The sequence below is a fragment of the Plasmodium coatneyi genome, chromosome 2, assembly GCF_001680005.1.
Source record: "Plasmodium coatneyi strain Hackeri chromosome 2, complete sequence".
NCBI lineage: Eukaryota > Apicomplexa > Aconoidasida > Haemosporida > Plasmodiidae > Plasmodium > Plasmodium coatneyi.
In genome coordinates this window covers 319500-345372 of record NC_033557.1, presented here as the reverse complement: position 1 = coordinate 345372, position 25873 = coordinate 319500, and the positions used below count along the sequence as shown (strand labels likewise).

General features: G+C 43.1%; 4 protein-coding genes across 4 annotated transcripts; 3 read left to right on the top strand and 1 right to left on the bottom strand.

The window, feature by feature from the left end:
* Nucleotides 1–1442: 1442 nt before the first annotated feature.
* PCOAH_00002890 (Aspartate--tRNA ligase) lies at nucleotides 1443–3185 on the top strand (the record flags this gene model as incomplete). Its single annotated transcript, XM_020057104.1, has 1 exon — nucleotides 1443–3185. The coding sequence occupies one exon, from the start codon at nucleotides 1443–1445 to the stop codon at nucleotides 3183–3185; it is 1743 nt and encodes a 580-aa protein (XP_019912740.1).
* A 983-nt stretch (nucleotides 3186–4168) lies between these two features.
* PCOAH_00002880 (Uncharacterized protein) lies at nucleotides 4169–5638 on the top strand (the record flags this gene model as incomplete). Its single annotated transcript, XM_020057103.1, has 1 exon — nucleotides 4169–5638. The coding sequence occupies one exon, from the start codon at nucleotides 4169–4171 to the stop codon at nucleotides 5636–5638; it is 1470 nt and encodes a 489-aa protein (XP_019912721.1).
* A 1370-nt stretch (nucleotides 5639–7008) lies between these two features.
* PCOAH_00002870 (Mismatch repair protein pms1-like protein) lies at nucleotides 7009–10549 on the top strand (the record flags this gene model as incomplete). Its single annotated transcript, XM_020057102.1, has 2 exons — nucleotides 7009–10121; nucleotides 10240–10549. The coding sequence occupies 2 exons, from the start codon at nucleotides 7009–7011 to the stop codon at nucleotides 10547–10549; spliced, it is 3423 nt and encodes a 1140-aa protein (XP_019912603.1).
* Nucleotides 10550–10945: 396 nt separating this feature from the next.
* Nucleotides 10946–24204, bottom strand: PCOAH_00002860 (Uncharacterized protein; the record flags this gene model as incomplete). Its single annotated transcript, XM_020057101.1, has 4 exons — nucleotides 10946–21670; nucleotides 21944–23305; nucleotides 23520–23740; nucleotides 23964–24204. The coding sequence occupies 4 exons, from the start codon at nucleotides 24202–24204 to the stop codon at nucleotides 10946–10948; spliced, it is 12549 nt and encodes a 4182-aa protein (XP_019912754.1).
* Between the last annotated feature and the right edge of the window lie 1669 nt (nucleotides 24205–25873).

Genomic DNA, 25873 nt, shown 5'->3' with positions numbered 1-25873 from the left:
AGATGTTGCCAGGTTGGCATCCCTTTTTTTGGTGGGGAAAAGGTGCCTTCTTTTACAAAACCGTTTAGCATAAGATCAAGGTAGTTATTCTAGGAACAACGAAAGGGTGGACGTGTCCGGCAGGGTAAACACTCAGGGGTGCTTAATGAACAGGTGTGCGGACCCTTGTGAAGATGCCTCTCAGTAAGCACCCCTAATTTGTTTACGCGGCGACTTCTGTTTTAAGTCGCTCTACTTTGTTTTGTATTCACGTGTATGCTTCATTTTACTTTCGTCATTTGCATCGAAACGAACAAATGGGTGTTAACTTCCCTTTTTAATTCAAGTCCCGTTCGAATGAATGGCACCCGACACAGCCATAGGTTGAAGCAGCGCAAAAAAAAAAAAAAAAAAAATGGGGAACAAAAATCCCGCCTTCTGTTGTGTCCACCTATACGTCACTTATTCCACGCCAGATGGTACGTAGGCACATCCCCTTCCTAAGGTGGACGACAAAATGTGGCCTTTTTTTTTTTTTTTTTTTCCTCCCCCTTTTGGTGCTAATTGGCTGAAGAGTAAGAGGTTCCCCAAGCGTGATTTAGTCCACCTCGTGTGTTTGTTCCAAAAGAAAAAGAACACTTTTGATTTGTAAGATCGGAGGTTGCAGCGTTTAAAGGAAGAGAGCCTGCATAGAAGTACTACGAGTTGTGCCTACATATACCTACCTGTACGAAGTGACGAAAAAAAAAAAAAAAAAAAAAAAAAAAGCAGCAACTTGGGGTTATTACAGTAACGGCGCAATTTAGAGCACCATCAGCATAGGATCTCCCGAATGAGGTGAAAGAACTGCGTCCCATTTTTAGTAATTTCGGAGGTGACCATCAGAGGGGGGCGTCACATAGTTGTTGATATTCGTAGTTTTTTTTTTTTTTTTTTTTTTTTTACCCGTTCTTTTTATGCTTTCTTGAGAAGAACGAATAAGCCTATCGGCAAGTCATCATTTTACGTTAACGCCAACCGCAAGGCTACTGACGCTGTTTCGTTTTTTCTTTCATTAAAACCTTCCCATTTGGGTTAGTGCCGAGGGAAACCGCGTCCCCCAGGAGGGCAACACGGCGTGTCGGAGAACAGTGTACCTCATGCATATGCGTGTACGTAACCGCTAGTGAAGAAGCATCTATGTTATAAGCACAATCACTGAGCAATTCCCTTTTATGAGTGCTCCCGGCATCGGCATACACAACTGTTAAATCGTTTGTGCAGGTGTTGCCTAACGTGGCCAGTTGTGCTGATTATGCGCGTAGGCCCCAGAGGAGCATATGCAAAGGTATTGCTTCCCTCTTCTGAGGAGATTCCACCGCGTGCAAAAGTACATACCGGTAAAGGAGGGCCGTTCGACAGTCTTTCGAGTAACCAACAGTCGCATTAAAAATCGAGAAAGTTTAACCTTTTGTAGAAGCACAATGGAAGGGGAAACCAAACAGGTGAACGACAAGGAGGGTAATCATGTGGCAAACGCAGCTGACGAAGTGAGTGATAAGAAGAAGGAGAAAAAAGCAAAAAAGTTAGCAGAGAAAGAGAAGAAGCTAGCCAAGAAGGCAGAAAGGGAGAACCAAAAAAATGAAGCCACTAAAGTTTTGGAGCACGTTTGCGAGGACATAAAAAAGGACAACTATGGATTTGTCACAGTTAGTAAAATGAAGGAAAATAAAGACGACATAAAGTTGCTCAATTTGGAAGAAATATACCACACGTTGATGAAGGTGGGAGGAAGTGCGAAAGTTGATAATGCGAAGAGAGAAGACACAGCTAGCCATTCTGTAGTAGCACAATCCGATGAAGAGCATCTACTCCAAGGTGATATCTGGGTTAGAGGCAGAATCCACGATATCAGGAGCAAAGGGTCCTTAGCCTTCATCATTTTGAGGCAAAAACTGTACTCCATGCAGTGTATACTAGACATAAAAAACAACGACAACGATAAGAACATGATGAAGTGGGTAAGTAACCTTCCACTAGAGTCTATTGTAGACATAAATGGAAAAATAATAAAGCCAGAAATTCCAATCGATAGCACCAATATAAAGTACGAAGTACACATAAAGAAGATATTTTGCATAAGCAAGACGGCGAAGGAGTTGCCCTTTTTGTTAAAGGACGCAAATATGAAAGAAACAAATGAGGAAGGAAGCATTAAGGTCAATCAGGACAATCGCTTAAACAACAGATGTATCGATTTGAGGACCTATGCCAATTATAGCATCTTCTGTCTGCAGTCTCAAATATGCACCATTTTTAAGAATTTTTTACTACAAAATAATTTCATCGAAATACATACTCCCAAACTGCTAGGAGAAAGCAGCGAAGGAGGAGCTAATGCTTTTCAGATTAACTACTTCAACCAGAAGGGATTCCTAGCACAGTCCCCCCAACTGTACAAGCAGATGTGTATTAACGCCGGATTTGACAGGGTATTCGAGGTGGCCCCCGTTTTTCGAGCAGAAAATAGTAACACATATAGACACCTCTGTGAGTACGTATCGTTAGACATAGAAATGACCTACAAGTATGATTTTATGGAAAACGTCTTTTTCTACGATTCATTGTTTAAGCATATTTTCACCGAGTTAACAAAAGGAGAGAAGAGTGAAATGCTTATTAAGACTGTAAAGGGTCAATACCCATGTGAAGAATTTCAATGGCTAGAGGAGACTCCAATTTTTACTTACGAAGAGGCCATAAAAATGCTAATACAACATAATAAGCTTGACTTAAAGGAGGAGGAAATTTTATCCTATGATATGTCCACCGATATGGAAAAGGAATTGGGAAAAATTGTTAAGGCTTCTCATCACACGGATTACTACATTATTATAAATTTCCCCTCAGCGCTAAGGCCTTTTTATACTATGTACAAGGAAGACGATCCAGCCATTTCTAACTCGTATGATTTTTTTATGAGGGGGGAAGAAATTCTATCAGGATCCCAACGTATTAGCGATGTGAAATTATTGCTGGACAATATCAAGCGGTTTAACTTGGACGCAAGCAAACTGAACTTTTACATCGACTCGTTTGCCTATTCGTCTTACCCCCACTCTGGATGTGGCATTGGCCTCGAGCGCGTCCTCATGCTGTTCCTCGGTCTGAACAACATCCGCAAGACTTCGCTCTTCCCACGGGACCCCAAGCGACTCATCCCATGAGGAAGGGATGATAGCGTGGCGGTACAGTTACGGACACATGGGCGAAGCGGTAAGTTGATCCAACTGCGTATTGGTTTGTCTGTGTATCGGTTCACCGGCGCGTGATTAATTTTACGCTGTACCGTCAGTGTAGGAGGAGTGTACTTGACCTCATGTGACGAACGGGTGCTTTTATTTTTATACGTAGGCGAAAGTGCCATTTTTTTTTTTTTTTTTTTTTTTAAAACACGAATGTCGATTCACTTCCAAACGGACCATTGTTGTGTGTTCATTTGTAGAAAGAGTTGTTCACTTTGTTGGTGCGGCTGGCAGGGGACGCATGAAAAACGCGGGGGTGCGATATATCACCATGGAGGAGAGAGCGGACGGGGGTTGAGAGTGCATGAGGAAAGGCATATCTGCAAGGAAGTTAAAATTTTTGCACATTGAAAGGTATGTGTACTGGCCCACGTCGACCTGAACGGGGGAATACATTTCTTCCTTCACGTGGAGCAGCGATAAGAACCTTTGCAAAGTAACGCCCTGCGTGTGTTGGTTCCCTCACCTGTTTTTGCACAGGGAAAAAAAAAAAAAAAAATTAAAAATAAGTAACTCCCAACATAGGCGCTAATTCAAATTGCCATTTGGCTTTTTCCCTTTCGAGTCCACTAAAAGTTTTTATTTTTTGGGAGGATCCCCCTTTTGTGGCATTTATCTTAGCCGCTTAAGCAGATTGCCCTACATTGGCGTCCCTTTTGTTTATCCCTCCCGCGCTGCTCATTTGTCTGCGCGTGTTTCCCTGACAAGAGCAGATCGAACAGCTTGCAAAGAATTGCACATAATTGGTAAATTTTTTTTTGTGAAATGAGGGAAGACTGATGATACTCTGAGGAGACGATTCCTCCACTTCTTCAATTTTGTGAATCACATGAAGCATGCGTCTACGGGGGGAGGCGTATAATGCGAGTGTGGGTATACGTGGTGGTGGGGGCGATTTTTGAAAAATGCTGCCTCGAAAAGGGGACGCTGCGGACCCCGTGGGGGAAAGGGAGGCGGAGCAAGCGAACAACGTGAATGAGGTAAAAGACCGTGATGAAGCGAACGAAGTGAACTCCAACTCCGAGGAGGAGGCAACCGAAATGGACTTATTGTGCCCCGCGGTCAAGGCAAAGACACACCCCAGAAGCAGCCTCAGAAACGTAAAACTGTTTTGCAAAATGAAGAAGAAGTACTACTACCTTAAGCAGAGGGATTATCTGTCATACAAGTACCAGAGAATGAAGCGGAAAAAGAGGAGGCGAGGGGAGGGCGCGTTAGACGCCATATGGAATGGTATAAATCGCTTGGCAAAATCTGGGTACAGAACGTATGTTAAGGTGAAAACTCACCTGAAAAGCGCCTTCCCCAATGTGAATGTTAAGCACTGTCTGTATGTGCTTGCAACGTACCTGCTAATAAACGTCGCGGTGTTTGTTTTTTCCCTGCTGGTTTATTTTTTTTTATATTTTTATTTGATCCCCCAGAATAAGTATGTGTACCCGGTGGAGTTCTCCCTCCTTAAAAGTCCCATAGAGGAGTATTTGCGTAGGGAGCGCGATAATGTGGACAGCACCGTGGAGAGAGCGCAGCTTAACCAGGAAAACATCCTCTGTGAGCCGCACGAAACATATCTGCACCATTTGAAGTCGCTCCAAAGTGAAATTTTAAGCAGTATAAAGAGGAAGGACACATGTTGCTGCTCAAACATGTGGAAAAACACAACAATAGACACACATCCATTTTGCAGCAAAGCAGAAAATTATCCCAATAGGGAGAAATTGCACCACTTTGATGACCAAATGGAGTATGCATATTTGCAAAATAATATATTAATAGGTCAGGTGAATTTTGAAAAATGGTCAAACAAAAATAAATCGCACAACGATCACAATTTTCTTCATTTTTTTATTCCCTTTTTGAAGAAGAAAGAAATTAGCAAACTGAAAATAAAAAAAGGATACAAAATCGACGTTCTTCTAAATCTGTCCTACATGAACAATGACTACAACGACAAATTCAATTTTATGCAATTGCAGACGGAGGTACTTGACACGAATGGGGATGTCCTTTTTCGAAATGAAAAGCTACACATAAACAATAGAAATTATAACTATATAAATAAACTGCATTTATTTTTTAACACCCCTTTTTATTTCTTCAACATTTTTAATCGGAGAAAAATGGAGATCTGCCTAGTTGATGGATACCAGTATGGTCCCCACTTTGGGAAAATCAACATTTATCTGTACCCCCCCATGCAGATTTATAAGGCCTATGTAGTGGTACTTGTGTACGTCAATTTTGTTTTCTACTACATGTATAATTATCCCTTTCTCTTTTTTTACGTGTTTGTTTTTGTGCTAAGCGCCTTACTCATTTTGGTCAACACGGTCCTCTTTGTTTTGGGCGTGCTTTGCTACTACATGATGGGCTGAATGTGCGGCCGAATCAAGTGTGTGAACCTCTTCATACGGATGAACGGTAAAATGGAAGAGATAGACACACCCGGGAGGAAGAGTAACATGTGCATGACGAAGTGATAAAGCTAAATGAGGAGGGAGGACAGATGAAGCTGCTTATCTTTGTAACCGTTCATTGTTTTCAGGGGGTGCTCCCCAATGTGCTGTGCGTTTCCTCCACGTTGACGCTTCTTCCCCTTTGATTTTTCTTCCGCTTTTTCCGCCCCCCCAGTGGGGCATCCAAACATAACAAACTGTCATCGGTCACGTCTTAATTCGAGCCCATTTTGATTTCAAAAGAGGGACAGCGAGCATGCCAGATTAGGTGTCGCCGTGACTTCCCTTTCTCTCCCGTAGGGTGAAAAATAATACGCTTCTAAAATACCTTCCCCTGTCCTCCGTAGGGATAGGCACTTTGTGACCGTCCCCGCTATTTCCACGTAAAGAGCGCAGTGGCCTGGCATTTGTGCAAAATTGGGGAGCCCATTTCGGCAGGAATCATCGCGGGGAATGTGGAAAAGGGAAGCCTCTCCACCTTGGCCTCCTTCCGTGCGGCTCTTCCGTCTCGCGTTTTTTTTTTTTTTTTCTTCATGAGGGTGCAAACTTCATGACTGCCGGGTTCAGCATGGCGCAATTATTCTTTTTCACAAAGTTCCCTCATGTGTGGGGCGGTGGTTCACCGTGCGGGGCATTTAAACAATAGGGAAAATCAGTGCTTGTTTTTAAGGAGGGTTCCAAAATTGCACCTCTTGCGTTTTCTCCGTGTAGTCTCTCATCCCCCGGCGGCGTCTCGCCATTCGTGCGTGGTCGCTTTATTTTGGCTTCCGTTTCGCTTCCCTTAAATCCATTTCGACCACATGCCGTTAGCAAGCCCTGCGCTTTCATAGCCGATGCGAGGAGGCCCACTTTTGCCATTCTGGTTGTCTTCCAAAGGTGGTACCCCATGGGTTATGCAGCTGGGCAATTCTCTTAATCTTCCCAGAAAATGCGACCAGCATTTGGGAGTCTCAATTTTTATGGCTTTTTGGGTTTTTCCCCCATTTTGTGAAATTTGTGTGCACTCTCCATTGATGATTTTTTTTTTTTTTAATCCCTCTTGTGTGTCATCGTTAATGGTCGGTTGGCATAGTTCGCCTTTCACTGGTGTGGCCATCCCCCCCGTTTTTGCCCTCCCCAAGTTGGAGCCGCTTGAACAAAGGCAGATCATAAGATTGGGAGGTGACCTCTGTGAGGTGTCTCTCCCCATTATGTCGATAAAATAACTCCCAAGTGTAGGCTTACAAAGTGCAGGGAGACACACATACACAAGCATATACATATATATAGTTGACCGCCGAATGAGCTAGATGAAGATCCAGAACATCGGGGAAGAGTCCATCCACAACATCTGCAGCAGCCAAGTGATATTCACGCTCAGCAGTGTAGTAAAGGAGCTAGTAGAAAATAGCATAGACGCAGATGCAACAGAAATAAAAATAAAGCTAGTCGAAAATGGGATCAAATTAATACAAGTTAATGACAATGGGGCAGGAATTAAAAAGTCAAATTTTGAAAATGTTTGTGCCAGACATGCCACGTCGAAGATTACTGAATTTGAGGATATACACAGTTCATTGAATACATTAGGGTTCAGAGGGGAAGCATTAAATTCCTTGTGTATGTTAAGCGATCTACACATTGTGACGAAGCATGATGAAAGTAGCCACGGGTATTTGCTAACATTTGACAGCCTTGGGAGACTAAGTCATGAAGAGCCAATCGCACGATTAAGAGGAACGACAGTAAGTTGTGAAAATATTTTTAAAAATATCCCCATAAGGAAAAAAGACTTTATAAAAAATATAAAATCGCAGCTCTCAGATTTGCTTCTCCTTATGCAACAGTACGCCATTATTTATTCTCACATAAAATTTTCCATTCAAAATGTCGTCACAGTGAAGGGGAATGTGAAAAATATGAATATGCTATTAACAAACGGTGGGAAGGAAAGTATTAAAAATAGTGTACACACAATATATGGGAAGAGGAACATTGGTAATCTGATCGACTTCAATATAGACTCAGAAGAGTGGAAGTTACGGGCATACATAAGTGACAACAACAGTGGAAGGAGAGATAGAGACATCCAATTTTACTACATTAATAGTAGACCAATACATGTGTTAAAAAATGTGAATAAAATTATAAACTCCATTTATAAGGAATTTAATAGTAGGCTGTACCCCATCATTATTTGTAACATCCTTTCTGATACCAAAAATTTTGACATAAATGTAACGCCAGATAAGAGAGAGGTTTTTTTTATTTACGAAAATGAATTGTGTGAGAAGATCAAGACGTGTTTGGTTAGTTTGCTTACCCCGAAAACTAGCCAACTGGTCGATACGCACATCGGTGATTATTTTTTGAAGGCCAACAATATACAGCTCCCCATCATGGGGGTTACTTCCAATGATAGGCGAATGTTGGACCGACCTAAAGAAGAAGATACCATTGGAGAGGTACCCCACGGGGGATTCCCCGCAAGCGAACCGATTCAAATTGGCCAAAATGTGAAAAAGACAACACCTTCCTGGGAGGGCTCTTCCACCGGGGGAAGCTTCTCCGAGGGGGAAAGACATAGTACTACTGGGGGTGTCAAGGAGGAGTTATCTATGGCACAGCAGGGTCTCCAAAATGGAAGCGACGGAGATGGGCATGTGGACCATGTTAGCCAAGTTGACCATGAACAGACGAATGTGTGGCCTCCGCAAAGATCGGACGATTACGAACCAAAGTTGTGTGTGCAAGTGAAGGAGGAGCTGCAGGAGGAAGAGTGCACCCCCCCCTTTGACTCGAGTGAGCAATTTTTTGGCACTCCTTTCGTTAAGGAGGAGAATAGATCTCCCGAGCAAGTGGACCTCCCGGGCAGATATCATCGAGCGGGGCGAGCACAGCAGGGGTGGCAAGTCGAAGGATCCGTTCCGAAGAAAGACCCTCAGGGGGACACTCCACAGGAGGAAGCACCAATTGTGCAAGCGTACGAGTACCAGCTGGGGGACGGTTCGACGGAGGAGGGGTGCGAGCTCGAAGATCACCCCAGTGCACATGCGTTCGACTTTAAGTTGGAAGATTCGCCCAAGTTATGCGTTCAGGAGTACCAACTGGAGGATATGCCTAACGTGTCCGTTCAAGAATATAAGTTGGAAGATTCTCCTAAATTGTGCGTTCAGGAATATAAGTTGGAGGACCCGCCTATGGCTGACTCCTACGAGTGTAAACTGGAGGACAAAGGCGATAGTCCCCACTACGACATAATCCACAGGGATGGTAACGACTCTGGTGGGGAAGAACTCAAGCCACAAAGCCAACCTGAAGAAGGGAGTCCAAACAGAATGGTAGACCCACCCAATCCCGCCCATTACACCTTCGAACAATTAAAAGAGAACATAAAAAGTAGCTGCATCAAAAGCATCCCCATAGACATCAACATGTATATCAACAGGGAGCAAATGAAGAGCGGGTTCGATTATGACCAGATCCATGTGGTAAATTTAACAAATAGCGAAAAAATTAAAAATATAATTTTTCCAAAGGGGAAGGAAGAAGAGAAGGCCAACAACTACCTGTGCCTAACTGATAAGAAGCAGGTTAATGAATACGCGGATTTGTTTAACGGCAGCTTGAGCATAAAGGAGGCAGCCGGGGGGGAAGGTCAGGTGGGAAGCATCTCCGGAGCAAGCTCTAACGAAGACATCAGCTTCAGCAACATTGATGAACGGCAGAAGGATTTATATTTTAAGTCCAACTTATTTGAAAAACTTAAAATCTGTGGGCAATTTAATAAAGGCTTTGTCATTTCTAAAATTGACCTGTTGTACTTTCAAAGGGGTACTGGAGGAAAAGTGGCAAATCAAGCAGAGTCTGGAGGGGAGGAAGGCGATCCCCAGGGGAACAGCAGTTACGCGCTGTTCATTATAGACCAGCATGCTGCAGACGAAAAATCCAATTTCGAAAAATACAACAAAATTTTCACCATGAAGTCACAAAAGTTGATTAGCAAAATCGACTTGGAGTTGAGTCCTGCGCAAATTTACATCATCGAAAAAAACTTGGAAATATTTTTGCACAATGGTTTTGACGTGGAAATTGTGGAGGAGCCCGCTCAGAAGAGGAGAAGAATAAAAGGGGGCGATACGACCGTTGCAACCGATGCCATGGATGAGACGGACTTGGGGGAAGGTGTCCTGATGGAAGTGAAGGTTTACTTGCTCTCCCTCCCCGTGTTCAACGGAAAGATCCTGGAGGTTGAGGACTTCATGTCCCTACTCCACCACTTGACAGAACACCCGATAACCTACGACAAGGCCAATTTCCAGATGTTCATACGGAACAAGGGCCAACCCAATAAGAAGACGGACACCTGGTTTAACTACAACTTTCCGCGCCCCCAGAAGGTCTGGCGGATCCTGGCCTCCAAGTAAGTGGCCAGGCCAAGTGCCTAAACGAAACGCCACACCCATGTATATCCTACGTTCGACACGTCTGCCCATATCTATACAATCTATTGCACATAATATTACCTGTCCCCCTTATAGGGCCTGCAGAAACGCCATCATGGTCGGAAAGACCTTGAACGTGCCCGAAATGATCAAGATTAAAAAAAAACTTAGCGTGTTGAAAAACCCGTGGAACTGCCCCCACGGAAGGCCGACCATCAAGTACATTATAAACGACATGGACATAAAAAGTTGCTTCGAAAATTACTACATAAAACTGTACGACGAAATTACAAATTTGATTGTTACGAAGAATTACGATGCCTATAAGTACCTCTTCCACAACCACGCCTTCTTTTTGATTATGTCTACCAAGCCGATGCTCGGCCCGGTGCTGAAGTTTCAGTGATGGAAGCGTTGGCCGGGTTGGCATGGTTTGTAGCGTTTGCGGTGAAGTGGACCTTTTTTAAACTTTTTTTTTTTTTTTTTTTTTCTCTGCAAAAGTTTTTCAATTGTGCATTAGCACCGTTTGCGTGAAAACAATTTGCTAGACCTTGCATGTAAAATTTTGGATGATTCCTATGGCTCTTTGTGAAATTTTTTTTTTTGTCACTCGATGTGCGCCGCTCAGAGGAATGCATTGGCAGGGTTGATGGACCTAAAAATGATGGGGCGAGAAAACACAAAAAATGTGAAGGCGAAGAAATGCACATCTTGCGGTTGCCTCATACCACTGTTGTGTGGGGGCTGCTTTCCCCTTTTGTCTAAACTCCGCCACAAAAATGCACCATCACGAAACGGTCACCTACCGGTACTTCTTCATCAGGTCCTGCGTAAGTCTGACCCAGAGATAGTGAACCAACTTCTGTTCGCGCCGATTCAGAAAATTCGTGCACGTGTTATTGTAGCAAACAGACTGGAAGGTAAGCAACTGGTAATGTAGAAGCATCAAATATAAGTCGTACTGGTTTAGCATGTTCTGGAGATACTTTTGTAAATCTTCCTGATACTGTTTCGCTTTGCTGAGGTGTAGCTCCTCCTCTTTCATTAACTTGAAAATGACTGCCTGGAAGTAGAAGTCGTAAACGTCAGCGGTGCGTGCGTAGAGGTCCATGAAGGAGAGGTAGAAGAGGGGCACGTGGTACATATAACTTGGCTGATTATGTTTTTTTTCCTTGGCCTCAGTTGTGTGCTTGCTCGGGTTGTTAGCTCCCGTGTTGGACTGTCCTTCCCTGGGGAGATATTTTCCCAATTGTTTTCCACCCCCTGCATCTTTGCAGTACTTCCTAAAGGCATAATACTGCATATATATGCTTTTGAAAAACGTCCCGTTAAGCTTATTGTTGTGGTAGTTTGTTAGGTAAAAGCAGCTGGTGGGTGGCGTCCGGATGGGGTCCCCTTGTTCATGTGAAAGCGGACCACTAGTCCAGTGGCCCCTTCTTAACACTTGATCAAATGACCGTAGAAATGTCTCGTTATTTCCCTTCCCGCTGAAGAAATTAGTGTAGCATATATCCTTCATGAGATATTCCTCAATGGAACTTTTTATTTTCACGTCATTTCGGTACCACGACCACATCCTACTCTTCTGCCCCAGAAGTTCGTCTGCCAGATTGAGTTGCTTGTGCACGTATAACTTTAAAATAACTTTATACTTTATTAAATTTTCAAAAAAATGAAAATGGTTTGCAAAAAAAATTAAAATTTGAAATCCTTCTTCTCTTTCTCCTTTTTGTAACTCCTCTATTTCGATGTTCCAGTATCGTAGAATGTATGCTGCATATTTTACTAGGTTCATCATTTTGGACTTCCTTCCCACCTGCTTCAGTCTTTTTTCGCACTCCTCCTTCGTGGTAAGTTTATTTATGTACTTGGAGAGGAAGCCTTTCCCATAGTCGTTCAGGATGGTCTCTCTTACCTTGGAAGTGTTAAACTGGAAGGGATCTTCCTCGTGGAGGTCCTCCTCATGGGGGTTTCCACCGTTGAGCATGGCATTATCCCCCTTCTGGGGTGGCAGCTCCTTCACTGCTGTCTGGGCAACCCCGGACACCACATCCTTACTCTGCCATTTGTCATCCCTCTTATTATTCTCTTCTTCCCCCTCGAATTGTTCCCCTACGTGGTGGTCAATCCTACGATCCAGGACATTTTTGCCCCACGGGGAATTCCCCTCCCCAACCTCATTCGAACTGAGCAAATCAGGTGTATCCCCCGAGACGACTTCCCTCTGCGTGGCACTTTCCTCCTCCTCTGTGCAACTTTGCAAATAGAAGTGCATCGTTTTGTTCATTTCGGCAAGGCTGCCACTGGAGGAGTCCCAACAATGTGAGTCCTCCACAAGGGTTACTTCGTCATCCTCCTCTTCTAGCGGTTTCGTTACCTCACGGTGGCGAGGTGGAGCAACACCACTATCGCTAATACGGTCGATGGTATTATTTCCCACGTTGGGCGTGTCCTCCATAGATCCGGTGAGCCGTGCACTAAGGTGCCCCCTCTTGGTGTACCTTTTACAGAGAAAGTTCATCTCAACTGACTCCCTTGCGTACCTCGCGTCAAAGATGCGGAACCACTCTCCATCGGTGATTATCTGCTTAATCGTTTCGTAATATTCCCATTTTTTGAACGAACCAATGTTGTAATGCATTATCACCAGGAGGACCTTAATGAATGAAGCAATCTTCGTCTGAAACAGGTCACTCTTGTCTCTCTTCATCATGCTGTTCGACTTACTCTGTAGGAGTAAGTTCTGTTTATTCGCTTTTATTTGGGAATAATTTAACGTAAAAAATAGCAGTATATTGCTCTTCACCTTTTTAAATAATTCCTTTTCGTCTTCCAAGTTGATCCTGTTCCCTATGATGATTTTGCAGACGAGCACAATGGACTTATCACAGGCGGAAAGGAGCTTCAAGTAAATGCGGCTCATCATGCTTCTAATTTTGTCATACGTTTGCTGGGTTAGGAATGCAGTGAGGGGATTCATCTTCGTTTTCCTCTGCTCCGTTTTTCCGTCTCCTCCACCCTGGTACCGTTTTGCATAATCGTCTAGCAAATTTTGCATTTTATTACACTTGAAAATGTGCGCTAATGTGGGGGGGACTACCACGTCGCTGTCTTCACATAGAAGTTCTACTACATACTCCACCAAAAGGAGGAAACTTAAGTAAACGAACTCATAACCCTTAACGTACGTGTCGTCCACTAGGTTCAGAATTATACGAACAAATTTCGCGACGTCGTGTTTGCTGCTTATCTGCTTCCTCTCGTCGTCAAATAATAGGTGTTGTTTCTCTTCCAACAAGTAGAGCCTGTTCACGGTTGGCAGAAATATATTCGACAGGTTAATGAAGAGGAGTACCGTTAAGCTGTTGAGGAGGCTTTCCTTGTTCTGGACGTGGTCATCCTGGTTGGGGATGTTATCCTCTATTGGGGTGTCAACCGTGTGGTCCTTGTCCTGCCCACTCGGATGGCCACTTCTCCCCTCCCGGACAAAGTGCAAAGCATGAAGAAGCACAAAAAAGTGAAAAATAAACCTGTTCCTCGATTTCCGTCTTTTATTCCTACACAGTAGTAGGGACATCATATCCAGGGCGAAAAAGACGTTGCGTCCGCCCAAACTGTGTAGAAAATGATCAATCTGCTTTGCCTTATCGTATAAGCTGAATACTGTTACTCTGCTGGAAAAACGAAGGAACAAAATTGCCTTGAGTTCGTTCTTTATAACCGTTTTTATTACCTCCTGGAGGGTTATGCGTTGACGACAGAAGGAGGCCACGGCGTTGTTCACTTCGTTCGTTTCGGTTGGTTGTACCTGTCCTTCCCCCTTGCCGTTACCCCCCTTCTCAATTTGGCCAATTCTTCTCTCGTCTAGGTCGACCTGAATGCCCTCAGGGTTGCCTCTTCCGCACGGTACCTCCATGTCATCCTCCCCGCCAAGTCCATCATCCTTTTGGAAAAAATTGTTTATGTCCCCGATGAGACTCTTTTCTTGGTCCGTGTACTCGTAGTGCTCACCCGTGGATGCGCTTTCTTCGTTCATACTTAGAACGGGGATACTTACAACGGAGCAACTTTCGTGAATGTCTTGTTCGGCGCCATCCACCTCGGCGTTCTCGGTGTCGGAAAAGCTGTGGTCCCCCTCATCGTGCATCTCCATGCGTTTGTCAATGTAGAGCTCGTCGTCTGTCTCCATGGAATTGTCTCCGTGGGTTGTGAGCACTTTCGACCCTTCCGTTTCGGTAACTTCGCCGATTGCACTAGCCCCCTGATCATCCTTACAGAATTCACCCTCGAGCATTATATCCCCTGGGGAGTTTAGTTCCAATGTGGGTACGTCCCCTCCCCCCTGGGTCTGGGCCGCACAAAAGTGGAAAAAATCATTCACCGAAAAGTTTGCGTCTAGATTTGTGCGCGACGTGAAGAATAGCACCATGAGCAGTTTCAGGACTATGCGGCTTGCTGAAGGAGGGTCGCTTTCCCCGTCGTAGTGCACCAGGTGGAGAAACAAAAGGTAGTCCACCCGATATAAGTTATCTGTAACTAATTTGACTAGAACCCCAGGGTGGTCCATCCCAAGTCTGTCCATCACATTGTAAAAGTGCAAAAATTTCTCCATTCGCCTTCTGTGTAGGAGCATCCATTTGGTGAAGTTGAATTCAATATTTCTGCAAAATTCCTTTAGAGGGCGCTTCAGAAGGTGCGTAAATAAAAGTGTCGACACGTTTTTTAAGTTGCCTAATTTTAGTGCATTACGGTATAGGTAAAAATCTATAAAGCACTTGTGATGTTTTTCATTGGCATAGAAAAAATGGGACAAATTGTTCTTCACATTTTTCATTTCAAATGATTGGATGCTATCCCTATTCAGTATGGTGAACAGAAGGCAGTGCTTCACATAGTCGTCCTCATTAGCGTCGAAGAGTTCTTGTACCATTTGGTGGTTCTCCTCACTGGCATAGTAAAACGGATCCAACTGCACATTGAGCCTTTTTAGGAGAAAACACAAATCGTGCAGTTGCGGCATTATTTCAAATTTACTCCACAGGTAAGTCACCAAGTGGTAAGTTTCCTCCTTTCCTAAGTTATACGTTTGAACTTCTTTTTGTGTTTCCTTCACGTGGTTGTAAATGAGTTGGTCAAATGCGGGGTTATCCGTTTGTGCTTCCTTGAGGTAAAAATTGAAAGAGTTCAAAATCTTCGAACTGTATAATATTTCTGCTGTGTTCGTTTTGGAGAGACTTTCGCTTCGTTCCCCTTCGTCGATGTTCTCTGATGGGTCTCTTCTAGGTGTCTCTGTCTTTACATCTCTTGTAGCTCCTCCCAGACAAATCCACACATAACGCAGCTCGAGCAATTTCGTTACCACCTCCGTGCGAGATAACCTCTTCACGATGCGCAACAAGGAAGTGAACAGATTCCCCATGTTGAAGTCATAAAAGGACGTCTTCAAAAAGTATACAGCGGGACAAAGAAAATACAGACACGTTTCGTACATATAGAAGACAATCTTTCTCACAAAATGGAGGTTAAAATTGAGGTAGTTCAAATGGGTGCTGACATAAACCAGTAAAGAATTCTTCTCATTCCTCTGAAAGTGAAGAATCATTTGTTTTTCCACCTCAATTTCGAATAGAACCTGAAAGCGCTTATGGTCATTGGGGTTTTCTGCAATGGTGTTCTTCTCACTGAGGTGCTTCTGCACCATGCTAGAACCTATTTGTTCGGGTCCATCTTGCCACCGTAAGCCATACACAACAGTGTGTCTATTCTTTTCTATATGAACATTCATATGGAGAAGATTCATCCTGGATATGTCTCCTATTTTAATTAGAATTTGTAAAATTTTCTCACACCTCTCTTTGTCGAATTTTTCCACTAGCAGTTTTTTATAGCTATCCTCGACAATAATTTTTTGCAAATCAATTTTCCTTAAATTGTTCGTATTCAACTGGAGGAGCAAATATTTCGTAATGACCAGCATGTTGAGAATTTTTTTTAAAAATGGGGGCATGTCTTTTGAGCCTTCAGGATGGAGTCCCTCCTTTGGTACACCCATTTGCGCATGAAAGGAGTACATGCTTAACAGTAGCCTCTCAATAATGGCCATTTTTTTTTCTATCAGGATGGAATTATTCAAAACGATCTTCTTCACGAAGGTGTAGATAAATGGGTAATCCTCCACTTGTAAGAAGTACAGAAATGCAAAGTAGAGGTCACCGCTCAGGAGGGAATTGTATATGCTGCTTTTTTGGCCGAAATTATTTTTCTGCTGGTGCTGTTCCACTTTTCTGTTGAAGTGGTGCACATGTAAGGTTCTATCCATTCCTTTCACCTTATTTTCGTTCCTCTTTAGGGCCCTCTTCACCACACGCACCGTTCTGGTGATATAACCCACGTTCCAATTGGTTACGTTGTGCTTGTTAATCCTACTGCGCGCCTTTTTTAGTAGATACGTCAGGGCATTCCTGCCGTGTGTATTTCTGTTTCCACTCTGTTGGGTCTGACTGGCGATACCATTAGGGGGGATTTCTTCGCCCTCCTCGCTCCTGCCCCCGTTTGGGTTTTTCACCTGTTGTAAACCTTCTGTGTGAGCCATGAGGTCTATCCCCCCGTGGTCGTCATTAGGTCCATTCGCGTCATCCTCGTCGTCTGGTTCACCCGTTTCTTCCGTGTCGTTCACTTCAGCAGCGTAACTTTGGCTGGCCGATTCATCAGATGACGATCCCATTTCCTCAAAATCTGTACCTGTACAAATGTCCTCCAGTTGGTCCAACTCCTTGTCGCTTTGGTCCGCTTCCCCTGTAGGGTGGCTGTTTTCTCCGGGGCTCTTTCCCCACGCGTCATCACATTCATCTATTTGATTCTCAAGGGGGTTCTTCTCCCCCTGGAACATTTCTATTTCAACTTGGACTTCCACTTCGCCGAGATTATCTTCCCCCTCAAAGGTGTACTCGTATGAATTCATGGGCTCCTCCCTCACCATGTGCAGAAGTCCCCCCCTCGAAGCGTCCTCCGTGTCGGTAAGTTTACAGAATGCTTTAGCAATGGGGTTTACATCCCCTGCGTCATTGTATCGCTCAGGTCCAAAATGGGGATGCTCACTTGTGTGTTCGCTTATGTTTCCGCTTGTCTGATCAGTTATAACGGATCCCCCCTGGGTTATTCTATCCCCATCACTCGTCCTGTGTGACTTAGTTTTACTATCTTGTAAAAAGTCATAAACGGAGAGGAAGCTATCATGCAGACAGTTCGCGTCTCGTCTCTGTCCCTTTGGTGATCTCCACGCTTGATTGAAGTACTCCCTTTTGGTTAAGACCGATTTGTACAGATGGGGAATACACTCGGGATTGTTCAGAGAAAAGTAAGCAATGAGGGACATGCCAAAATTGTACACGTAGCTAGCAGATCGGTTCGAATATTCCGCGTAGAACATGATGGCATTGTGTAGAGCCCTCTTCTGGTCCTTCCCCAATTCATCCTTTTGAAATAAAATCAGAAAAAGAATCAAATAAAAGGGAAGAATATTTACCTTTCGATGTAGCTGCAGGGTGCAGATAACGAAGAGCAGAGAATCCCTCAGATGATCCTTTTCCAATTGGAGGAGTTTAGTCAACTTGATGGTTCTCCCTCTGTTGTAGCAAATTGTGAGATCGTTTTCCATTACGTTTTTGAAAATGAGAAATCTATTCCTTTCGATGGCTATCTTAACATAAGAGTCGTAAAGAATGTTCTTGTAAAAAGGGGGCTGATAAGTATTTCTCGTTTTGTTCTTTATTCCCTCCTCAATGTTTACATCGTTCGTGGCAATCCTTTCATACGATTGCGAAATTAACTTTGAGAAGGATTTGTATATGTCTTCGTTTGATGTACTCTTATGTGTGCTTTGTCTGTGCATGTTGTGACTAATGTTGGAGGTGCCACTTTCTTTTTCGCTTTCTCCCCTTCGATTTGCAAAAATCTGTATATACTTCAATATTTTCAAATTGGCTAGAAGGTCTTCACTCTGGTCAGCCAAGTGGGACAGGAATCCTACCCTTCTCTTAGAGTATATATTTTTTACAAATTTGTAGAGGTGCTCAAAATTTTCGTTAATGGTCACTATTTTTACCCTATTAAGGAGGAGGTAATTTATGAGGTAATCTGACCTCCCCCCACCGACGTCGTGGTAATATTTTTGGAAAAACTTCAAAAGGTTGGTTAGATATTCAAAGTCGTTGGAATGAAAGAGGACGATGTAGAAGAGGATGTGAAAGAAGGTGTGAACATCCACCAGGTAAAATAAGTTGTGATAAAGTTGGAAGCAGTTCTTCGTGAAATTAGCATCTTTGTACTGCGTGCAGGTCATTATCTTCTTGAATAACGTAAAAATGTTCATGACAGTTTTCGTTCTGCTATTTCGAGAGCTCACAATCATGTCGATGTCTACCTTTATTTCGTCTTCCGCGTGTTGTGCGAAATCTTTCTTCAAATATTTGATCAGCTCCAGGGCGTTCAGGTCCTTTTCGAAAACGTCTAACAGTTTCTCCACCATGGGGGTGGCCTCAACAGATGCATTCTCCGAAGATGCACTTCCCCCCGCTGCGTCTTTACAATCCCCCCCGACAATGTGGCTCAAATGTTCGTCATAAATTACCGCGTTGCTGCTGAACTCCCCCCCCCGGAAGAGCTCACCCAGATTGAAGAGTTCCTCCCCCTCATCTGGTCCCTCCACTATCTGCCTCGGCAGCAGGTTGTAAAAATCGCCCAAAATTGAAATAAAGTGCAACAGGTTAATGTGCATGTACTTGTAAAAGATCACCAGAAATAAAAAGGCGAACTCGTAATCATTCCTCAAAATTAGTCTATACTTATACGCGTAGTGAATATATTTTAGGAAAACAAAAATTTTGTCAATCTCAGTTTTGCGCTTCGATTGGGTATATCGCCCTACTACCATGTGTGCATTTGTACGGACTGCACTCTGCTCTTGACCGAATCCTTCACTCAATGTTGGATGGCTGGACCAGGTGGCATTATTCTTCTTCCCCCCCTGTGCCTCACCACCGTTGTGACAGTTTCTCCCCTGCAGCAGTCTTAACGTCTTGAAACAGAATAACACAAAAATTTGTTGAGAGGAGTAAAGCAAATTGAAGTAGATGCTCTGGAAGATGTTTTTCGGTTTCTCGTATACCAAATTGACAATCTCCTTTGTGAAAAGTTTGCACTTGGCTGTTCCTGTAGATGCGATGTGCTCATCGATTAGATAGTAGTTGCTCAGAAATTCCTCCAAACTGTTATAAAATACTTTTATGTAGGCATCCTGGTCTAATTCTAAGGACATGTATTTTATGTCAAAGTCCAGGATCAAACACAAGCGCGTGTACATATCCATTAGGAGAAAATCCTCCAACTTTACATTTTTGTGATTTTCTTTGCAGAGCACGTATAGCTTAATGAGGATGAAGAAGCTGTAAATAAGGAGCACGTTTTTCTTCTGAATGTTGTTCTTTTTAATCTGCACTTTTAGGTTCTTTTTTATCCAAAGGGGGTCACCAAAATTGGGCGTATTATTCACCATATGTTCGTTTTGCAAATGGGGTTGTTCTCTTCGTGGAGCTCTCCTACCCTGGGTATCCCCACCCGGTGTGACAGTGTTAGGATTTTCTTCCCCCACGGTTGACACGGTTCCCACATGGGCAGATTCGCAAAAATACGATTCGTCAAAAGTAAGTCCCTTCAAAACCGGATCGTACTTAAAAAGTTCATAAATATTATCATCATTTATTTGTTGCAGACAAACATAGACGAATGCCAGGAGACGACTTTTAACCAACCTGGTTCTCTTCATTATGGCAATACATCTACTGAAGAAGAACTCGAAAAAGGCATCATCATCGGAGTGTATTTCGTAATGATTAGAAGATCCTTTGTGGGGCTGATTTTGTTGGGTCCATTTTGCATATTCTTCTTCCTCATCTGCTTCACTCCTTTTTGCAAAGTGGGAAGGACTGATGGTCGCCTCATCAACACATGCATCGTCATTCGGGTTAGGTGCTCCATTATGTGCATCTTCATCGTGCGGAACATCCCCCGGTAAAGCACCCCCACCAGGGTGTTTATTACTCTCCACTCCTTTAACTGCCGGGAGTAGAAAGAAAAAATCCTCCACTTTGGTGTTCACCGGAATGTAATCAAATATCCTTTGCCAATTATGGTTAATAAAAAAACGAAAATATTTGTAAAAAATTTTTACTAAGACATAATTTTGGTTGATCACAAAATATTTTACAATATCAAATGGGGTATAGTAGTACTTAAATTTTGTCCAGCTTAAGATGTAAATGTTGCAGGATTCTGCTTCTGCGCTGTTTTGAAAGAACCCATCGCTGCTGGTGGTTCTATTCATATTATCTTTTTCTCCCACCTTTGTAGAATCATTTATGTTTTTCTTGAAGATGTTGAAAATGTCCGACAGTTTATTTTTATTACTGTAATTTTTGTCGTTTGTGGAGTTTAAATTGGGCGTTTCTCCTTCCCCCCCCGATGTGCCACAATTGGAGTGGTTCCTCCGTCTTTCCCGATCCAGAAGCTTCATAATGTAGTTGTACATTTTGTACTTATAAATCTGTCGCAGTATCTCCTTTCTGTACAGCTTCAATTTCTTTTTTACAATTTCGTTTTTCTGTACAGGCTGCAGACATTCCCTGAACGAGTTGTAGTCTACGTCGTGGAGAAATATGCTCTGGGGAACTCTCCTCTTCACTTCGTCATTGCGTCTTCTCGGTGAGTTGGACGATGACATACTTCCTTTGTCCATATCAACGCTGTCATCAACGTCACTGCTGCTTTCATCTCCGCTTAGATCTACCTGGTCGATGGAAAGTCCCCAAATCTCGCTGATTCGGTTTTGGTCATCCTCACTATTGCCGCTGTCGCTTTCGTCTTCGGACTGCTGCCCGTTCGGAGGTTCTGATGTGTGGCCACTCATATGCATAGTGGCTTGTCCGCCTTTGCGGGCGTACTTTGGTTTCTTTCTTCTGCGCTTCCTTGCCTTATTTTTTATCAACTTGGTTAAGAAGTGGCTCTCTTCATCGGTGTTGTTACCTTCACCAATGTCGCACCCATCATTGGTGTCGCTCTCGTCGGAGGTCAGCATCTCATCGCTGGCCGACTGAGCATCACCCAACAGGTACAGGACAACTCGAAGGGAGACGCACAGCACAGTTTTCAATTTGAGCATCTGTACGTTTATGTCGACATGCTGCATCCAGTTTTCAGTACTTACCCTTTTGACCTTGTAATATTTGTTAACGTATTTGGAAGTGACTTCATTATCGCCTGACCCGTTCAGAAGATAAAACATGTTGTGGTAATTATTATTTTCCTCCTTTTTGTTAAGATTGGTGAGGATATATTTGTACTGGCCGATTCCGTTGTTTTTCAAATTGAGCAGTTCGACTATATTTGCGTCGTCTTCCTCTCTGAAGAGAAACGGGTCGTACGTCACGGCTCTCTCGAGGAAGTCAAACAGGTTCTTAATCTTGAAGAGGCACTACAAGGGGAAAAAAATATATTCGCAGGGGTGTGGGTATGTGTGTGAAGGGGTAACATCTTCTTTGGTGCAATAGCGCGACTTCCACGATTATGCAAGAGGGAAGATGCTTATATAAAAATATTAGGTGATTATATATACATGTGTAGTGTACACGTTGAATAGAGGGTTAAAACATGTAGAAGCATCCATGTGTTCAATGCAATGAACCCCTCCTTTGGTATCCACAAACGATGTTACTACGCCCCCATGAGATGATGGGACTATGCCTACCTGAAAATCGCTTAGGGGGGCCTCGAAGTACCTCCCCCCGTAGTCATAAACGGAGTAAACGAAGAGTTGCTGCAAAGACGCCATGCCATTCTGCTCAGCTGCCAGCACACCATCGTGGTAATTATAAAAAAATAGATGAATTAAAAATTCAGACATGTTCAGAAATTTTACTTTATACAAAGTTATATTAAAATCGTCTTCTGCATTTTCCAGCATGACGTAGTAGTCATCTAAACTGCACAGGTATAAGTTGCTGCACGGCTGTACATCATCGGATCGACTTCTATTCTTTGTTATGTCTTTTAAAAAGTCCATGTTGAGGAAGCCCTTTTCGGAGGCATCCTCACTTAATCTGTTCATAAATATTTTTCTCTTATTTTGACTTATGTCGTGTACGTCTAGGTATGCTCTTAGGTTTAGAAACTCTTCCCTCCTTCGTTCCGCGTCTGCCTCTGCATCTGCGTCTGTTCCGTTTGGAGAGTCCTCCGCGTTTCCCCCATTTGTCAGGCACCCCATGCTGGACAATCGACCGTTCAAAATTTCAATTGTCTCTCCATACAGGGCGTAAATTTCATCGTCCAGATTTATGATGTCCGTGTTGATATATACACCCCGTAAGTTCACAAAACACATGTGCATATTGTGGCTTTTAATTAACTGTTCGTTGATGTCGTACAGGAGGGAGTTATTGCTGAACTTGTCTTGATAAAGAAAGGGCAAGAAGAGAATTTTCTCTATCTCCTTGGAGTACATATTTATTGCGCTTGTGGCGCTCTTCACGAGGGAGGTATACTTATAATTGCTCCCATTTTCCTCTACGTTTGGGAGGAAGCGTTCGCTGTATGTTAGCAGCAGGGTGTTGTCCTCACAGATTTGAAGGGAGGAAATTCTGTTCACCTTGTTTGCGCAATCTGCTGTGTGACCAGATGTACATTCCTCCACTTCGTGGAAGTTTTTATTTTTAAAATATTTTATGACGCTTGCTTTATTTTTGTCCAAGTATTTAAACAATGTGTACTTGTTCGTCTTTGCCTCCTTTTCATAAATGGCCAGTTCATTTGTGCTAAACAGCACTACAATGTAGTTGTCGTTAAAATCGAGGCAGTTAATATATTTCGCTTTATCATCCTCCAGGTTAACGCCGGGGGGGACACTCAAATGAATTTGCTCCAACTGCTTACTCGAAAAGTTGTAAATAATTGTGTGGACTTCCTTCCCCCGTTCTTCATCACAGTGGGCAATAATTAGGGTGTTCCCATTTTTTACTTTAAAATAATACACTTGGTTTCCTTTTTGGAAGTGAAAATGTTCGATCTGCTTTGGGGAAATGCCGGCGTTCAGGCAGTCTTCCACATCTGTTTGCTTCAGTAAAAAAGAAAAAAAAATAATAATGACATGATGAAGAGAGTTATGGCGCGTCCACATGGTGATATACTACAGGGGGATGCACCTATGCTTAACTTATCCATCCGTGAGCAAATCATATGCTGGTGGGTCACGCCTATATGTAGCCGCAAGTCCGAGCAGGCCACTGAATTTAACACGACGGAGTTCACCCCTTTTTGTAATGTCTTACCAGTAGTGCCCCATTCCGGTCGACAATGTAAATGGAACCCTGATGTACGCAGAAGAAAAGGGCACTCGATGAGAGGTCCTGTTTCCTCAACAATCTGATTTCGTTTAACTGTTTATTTTTATCTATCCGTTCGAACGCCTGCACGGATATGTGGTTGTTCCTCTGCAACACGAGCACGTCCGATTCAGAGATGCATATGCATTTGTCAATTTTTTGGGAGCCTGCGTTCGGGGTGGGAGGGTAAAGGTACAACTTTGTGAACAAGTATCCATGGAGAATGTGCGTCAAACGTTATCGTAACTACGGTATGCTGCTGGGGGGGACTCTATTTATTTGCCTTTTCAAGTCTGTGCTTGAATTATTCCAAGTAGGGAATGAAGGAGCGTCCCAATTGTGGTTCCCCTTTAATAGGCACCCTCCCCAGCTCTCCCTATCTCCCCTTACTGTTGTGCCGGAAAACCCTCCAGGTGTTGCTTCGCCGCACACAAATGAATATGTGCCTTTCCAAAGAAATGGTGACTGTGTCTCCATACTTGGACACCGTTCTTCTGTCAGAGCAACGTCTGCTTCGAGCGTTTTCCGTTCGTCCTATGTTCCCAATGGCTTCACTTTTTTTGTAAAAAAGGTTCAAGTCGTGCGCCAAATCGCGCACGTTGATCTCCAGTTCTTTGTCAATTTTGATCATTTTGCCATGTGGTAGGAAGCGGAAGGATTCGTTCCTCTGGAGTAGAGCCGCTTGGAACACTGTTCAACAGTGGGATAATCTCACTTGGCGCTGTTTCACTTAATCATACTTTTTACAAATGTTTGAGTTTTCCCAGCTGTGGCGTTTGATGAAGCACTTGCTGGGGAGAAAAGGCCTACCAGTTGGTTCTCTTAGCATACATGCATGAATATATATGCATACATAAATGCTTACATCCAAATATCCCCCCTCAAGGTTGAGCAACATTCATGTGCGCTCAGGGGAACTGCCTTAACTCGAGCTCGCAAAGGTAACGGCACATGCAAGTGCTACATGGGCAGTTACATGCACGAGTTAACCTTCCGAAGAGAAGTTACAAAGATTGCTCACATAAAGGAGGAAAAAGAAAAAAAGAATACAATGCCAACCGAAATAGGCATAAAAAAAAGGGGGCAGCATGAAAGAAGCATAAACCAGGCCCCTCACAAATGGAACGCAAGCGGAAAGGAAAAAAAAAAAAAAAAAAAACGCACGTTCGCATTTTTATTTTGTCGACAAATAACTTTTGCTTGCTCGAAATGAGAACCGACTTAGCATGAAAAAAGCGTTGTGCTTGCTTTTAGTGTTTCCCGTTTTTTTAACCGATTGGGCAACAGAGTGAAGCGCGTTTTTAATGGAATACCAATACAGCACCTTTAGAGGAAATTTTTTTTTTTTTTTTATTTTCCCATTTCTACACATCTGTTTTTGCGATTTACAAGGGGTGAATTTTGAAAGGTTGTATTTTTCCGACATGGTCGTTCTTCCCCCATCTGCTACCCATTTGCAGAAGGGGCTTCTCGTTGAATTACCAAAATTTGCGCGGCACAGGGGAGGCGAAAGATGTGCATAAAATTGCTCCCAGCGGTCAGTCCATTTGAGCGCTTGTATATTCACTGTGTGGACAGCACTTGTTGATGGGGTTACGAATGAATGAAAAACTCTCGCACATGACTGGAGATGGTTCGCCGCAAGCTTGCCCCAATAGGAAAAAAACCTAGACGGGGATGCTCCCCAAAGAAATAACAATAACCACGTTGTGCTCCCCCGAAGGACAACTGCAAGCCCGTTTGCCCTTCGTGCGACGCTCTGTTTTCCGTTTTCAATGGCTAACGCGTAAGTGGACTTTTTTACATTTTGCCGCTCAAAAGTTGGAAGAAAAAACAAAGGTAAGAAAACAAAAATGACAAATGGTGGGGGGAAATAAATTAAATAGTAAAAAATGCGCGTAGTGTGCCGGTAACGCGGGGTGGAATGAAAAGGTATACAGTAAAAAAAAAAAAAAAAAAAAAACTGACCTCTTCAAAAAAGTATTTATGTATAAAAAAAAGAACAAAAAAATTATTAAGATAAAAAAATTTATGAAGGTAAAGAAACCTACAACAAAAAAATTTAAGCAACACTTTCTAATTCTTCAATAGAAAAAATTCACCAAACAAATCAGAATAAACTGGAAGAACATTTTTCTTGACCCATATTGACCCACATGGGCATAAACAATTTTATACAAACCAAACAAAAAAAAAAAATATACATTTACTACACCCTGAAACCCGGAATCTGAACATGTAAACACTTTTGTAGAAAACGAAAAAAAAAATAAAAAAAAAAAAATATTTACTACCCCGTA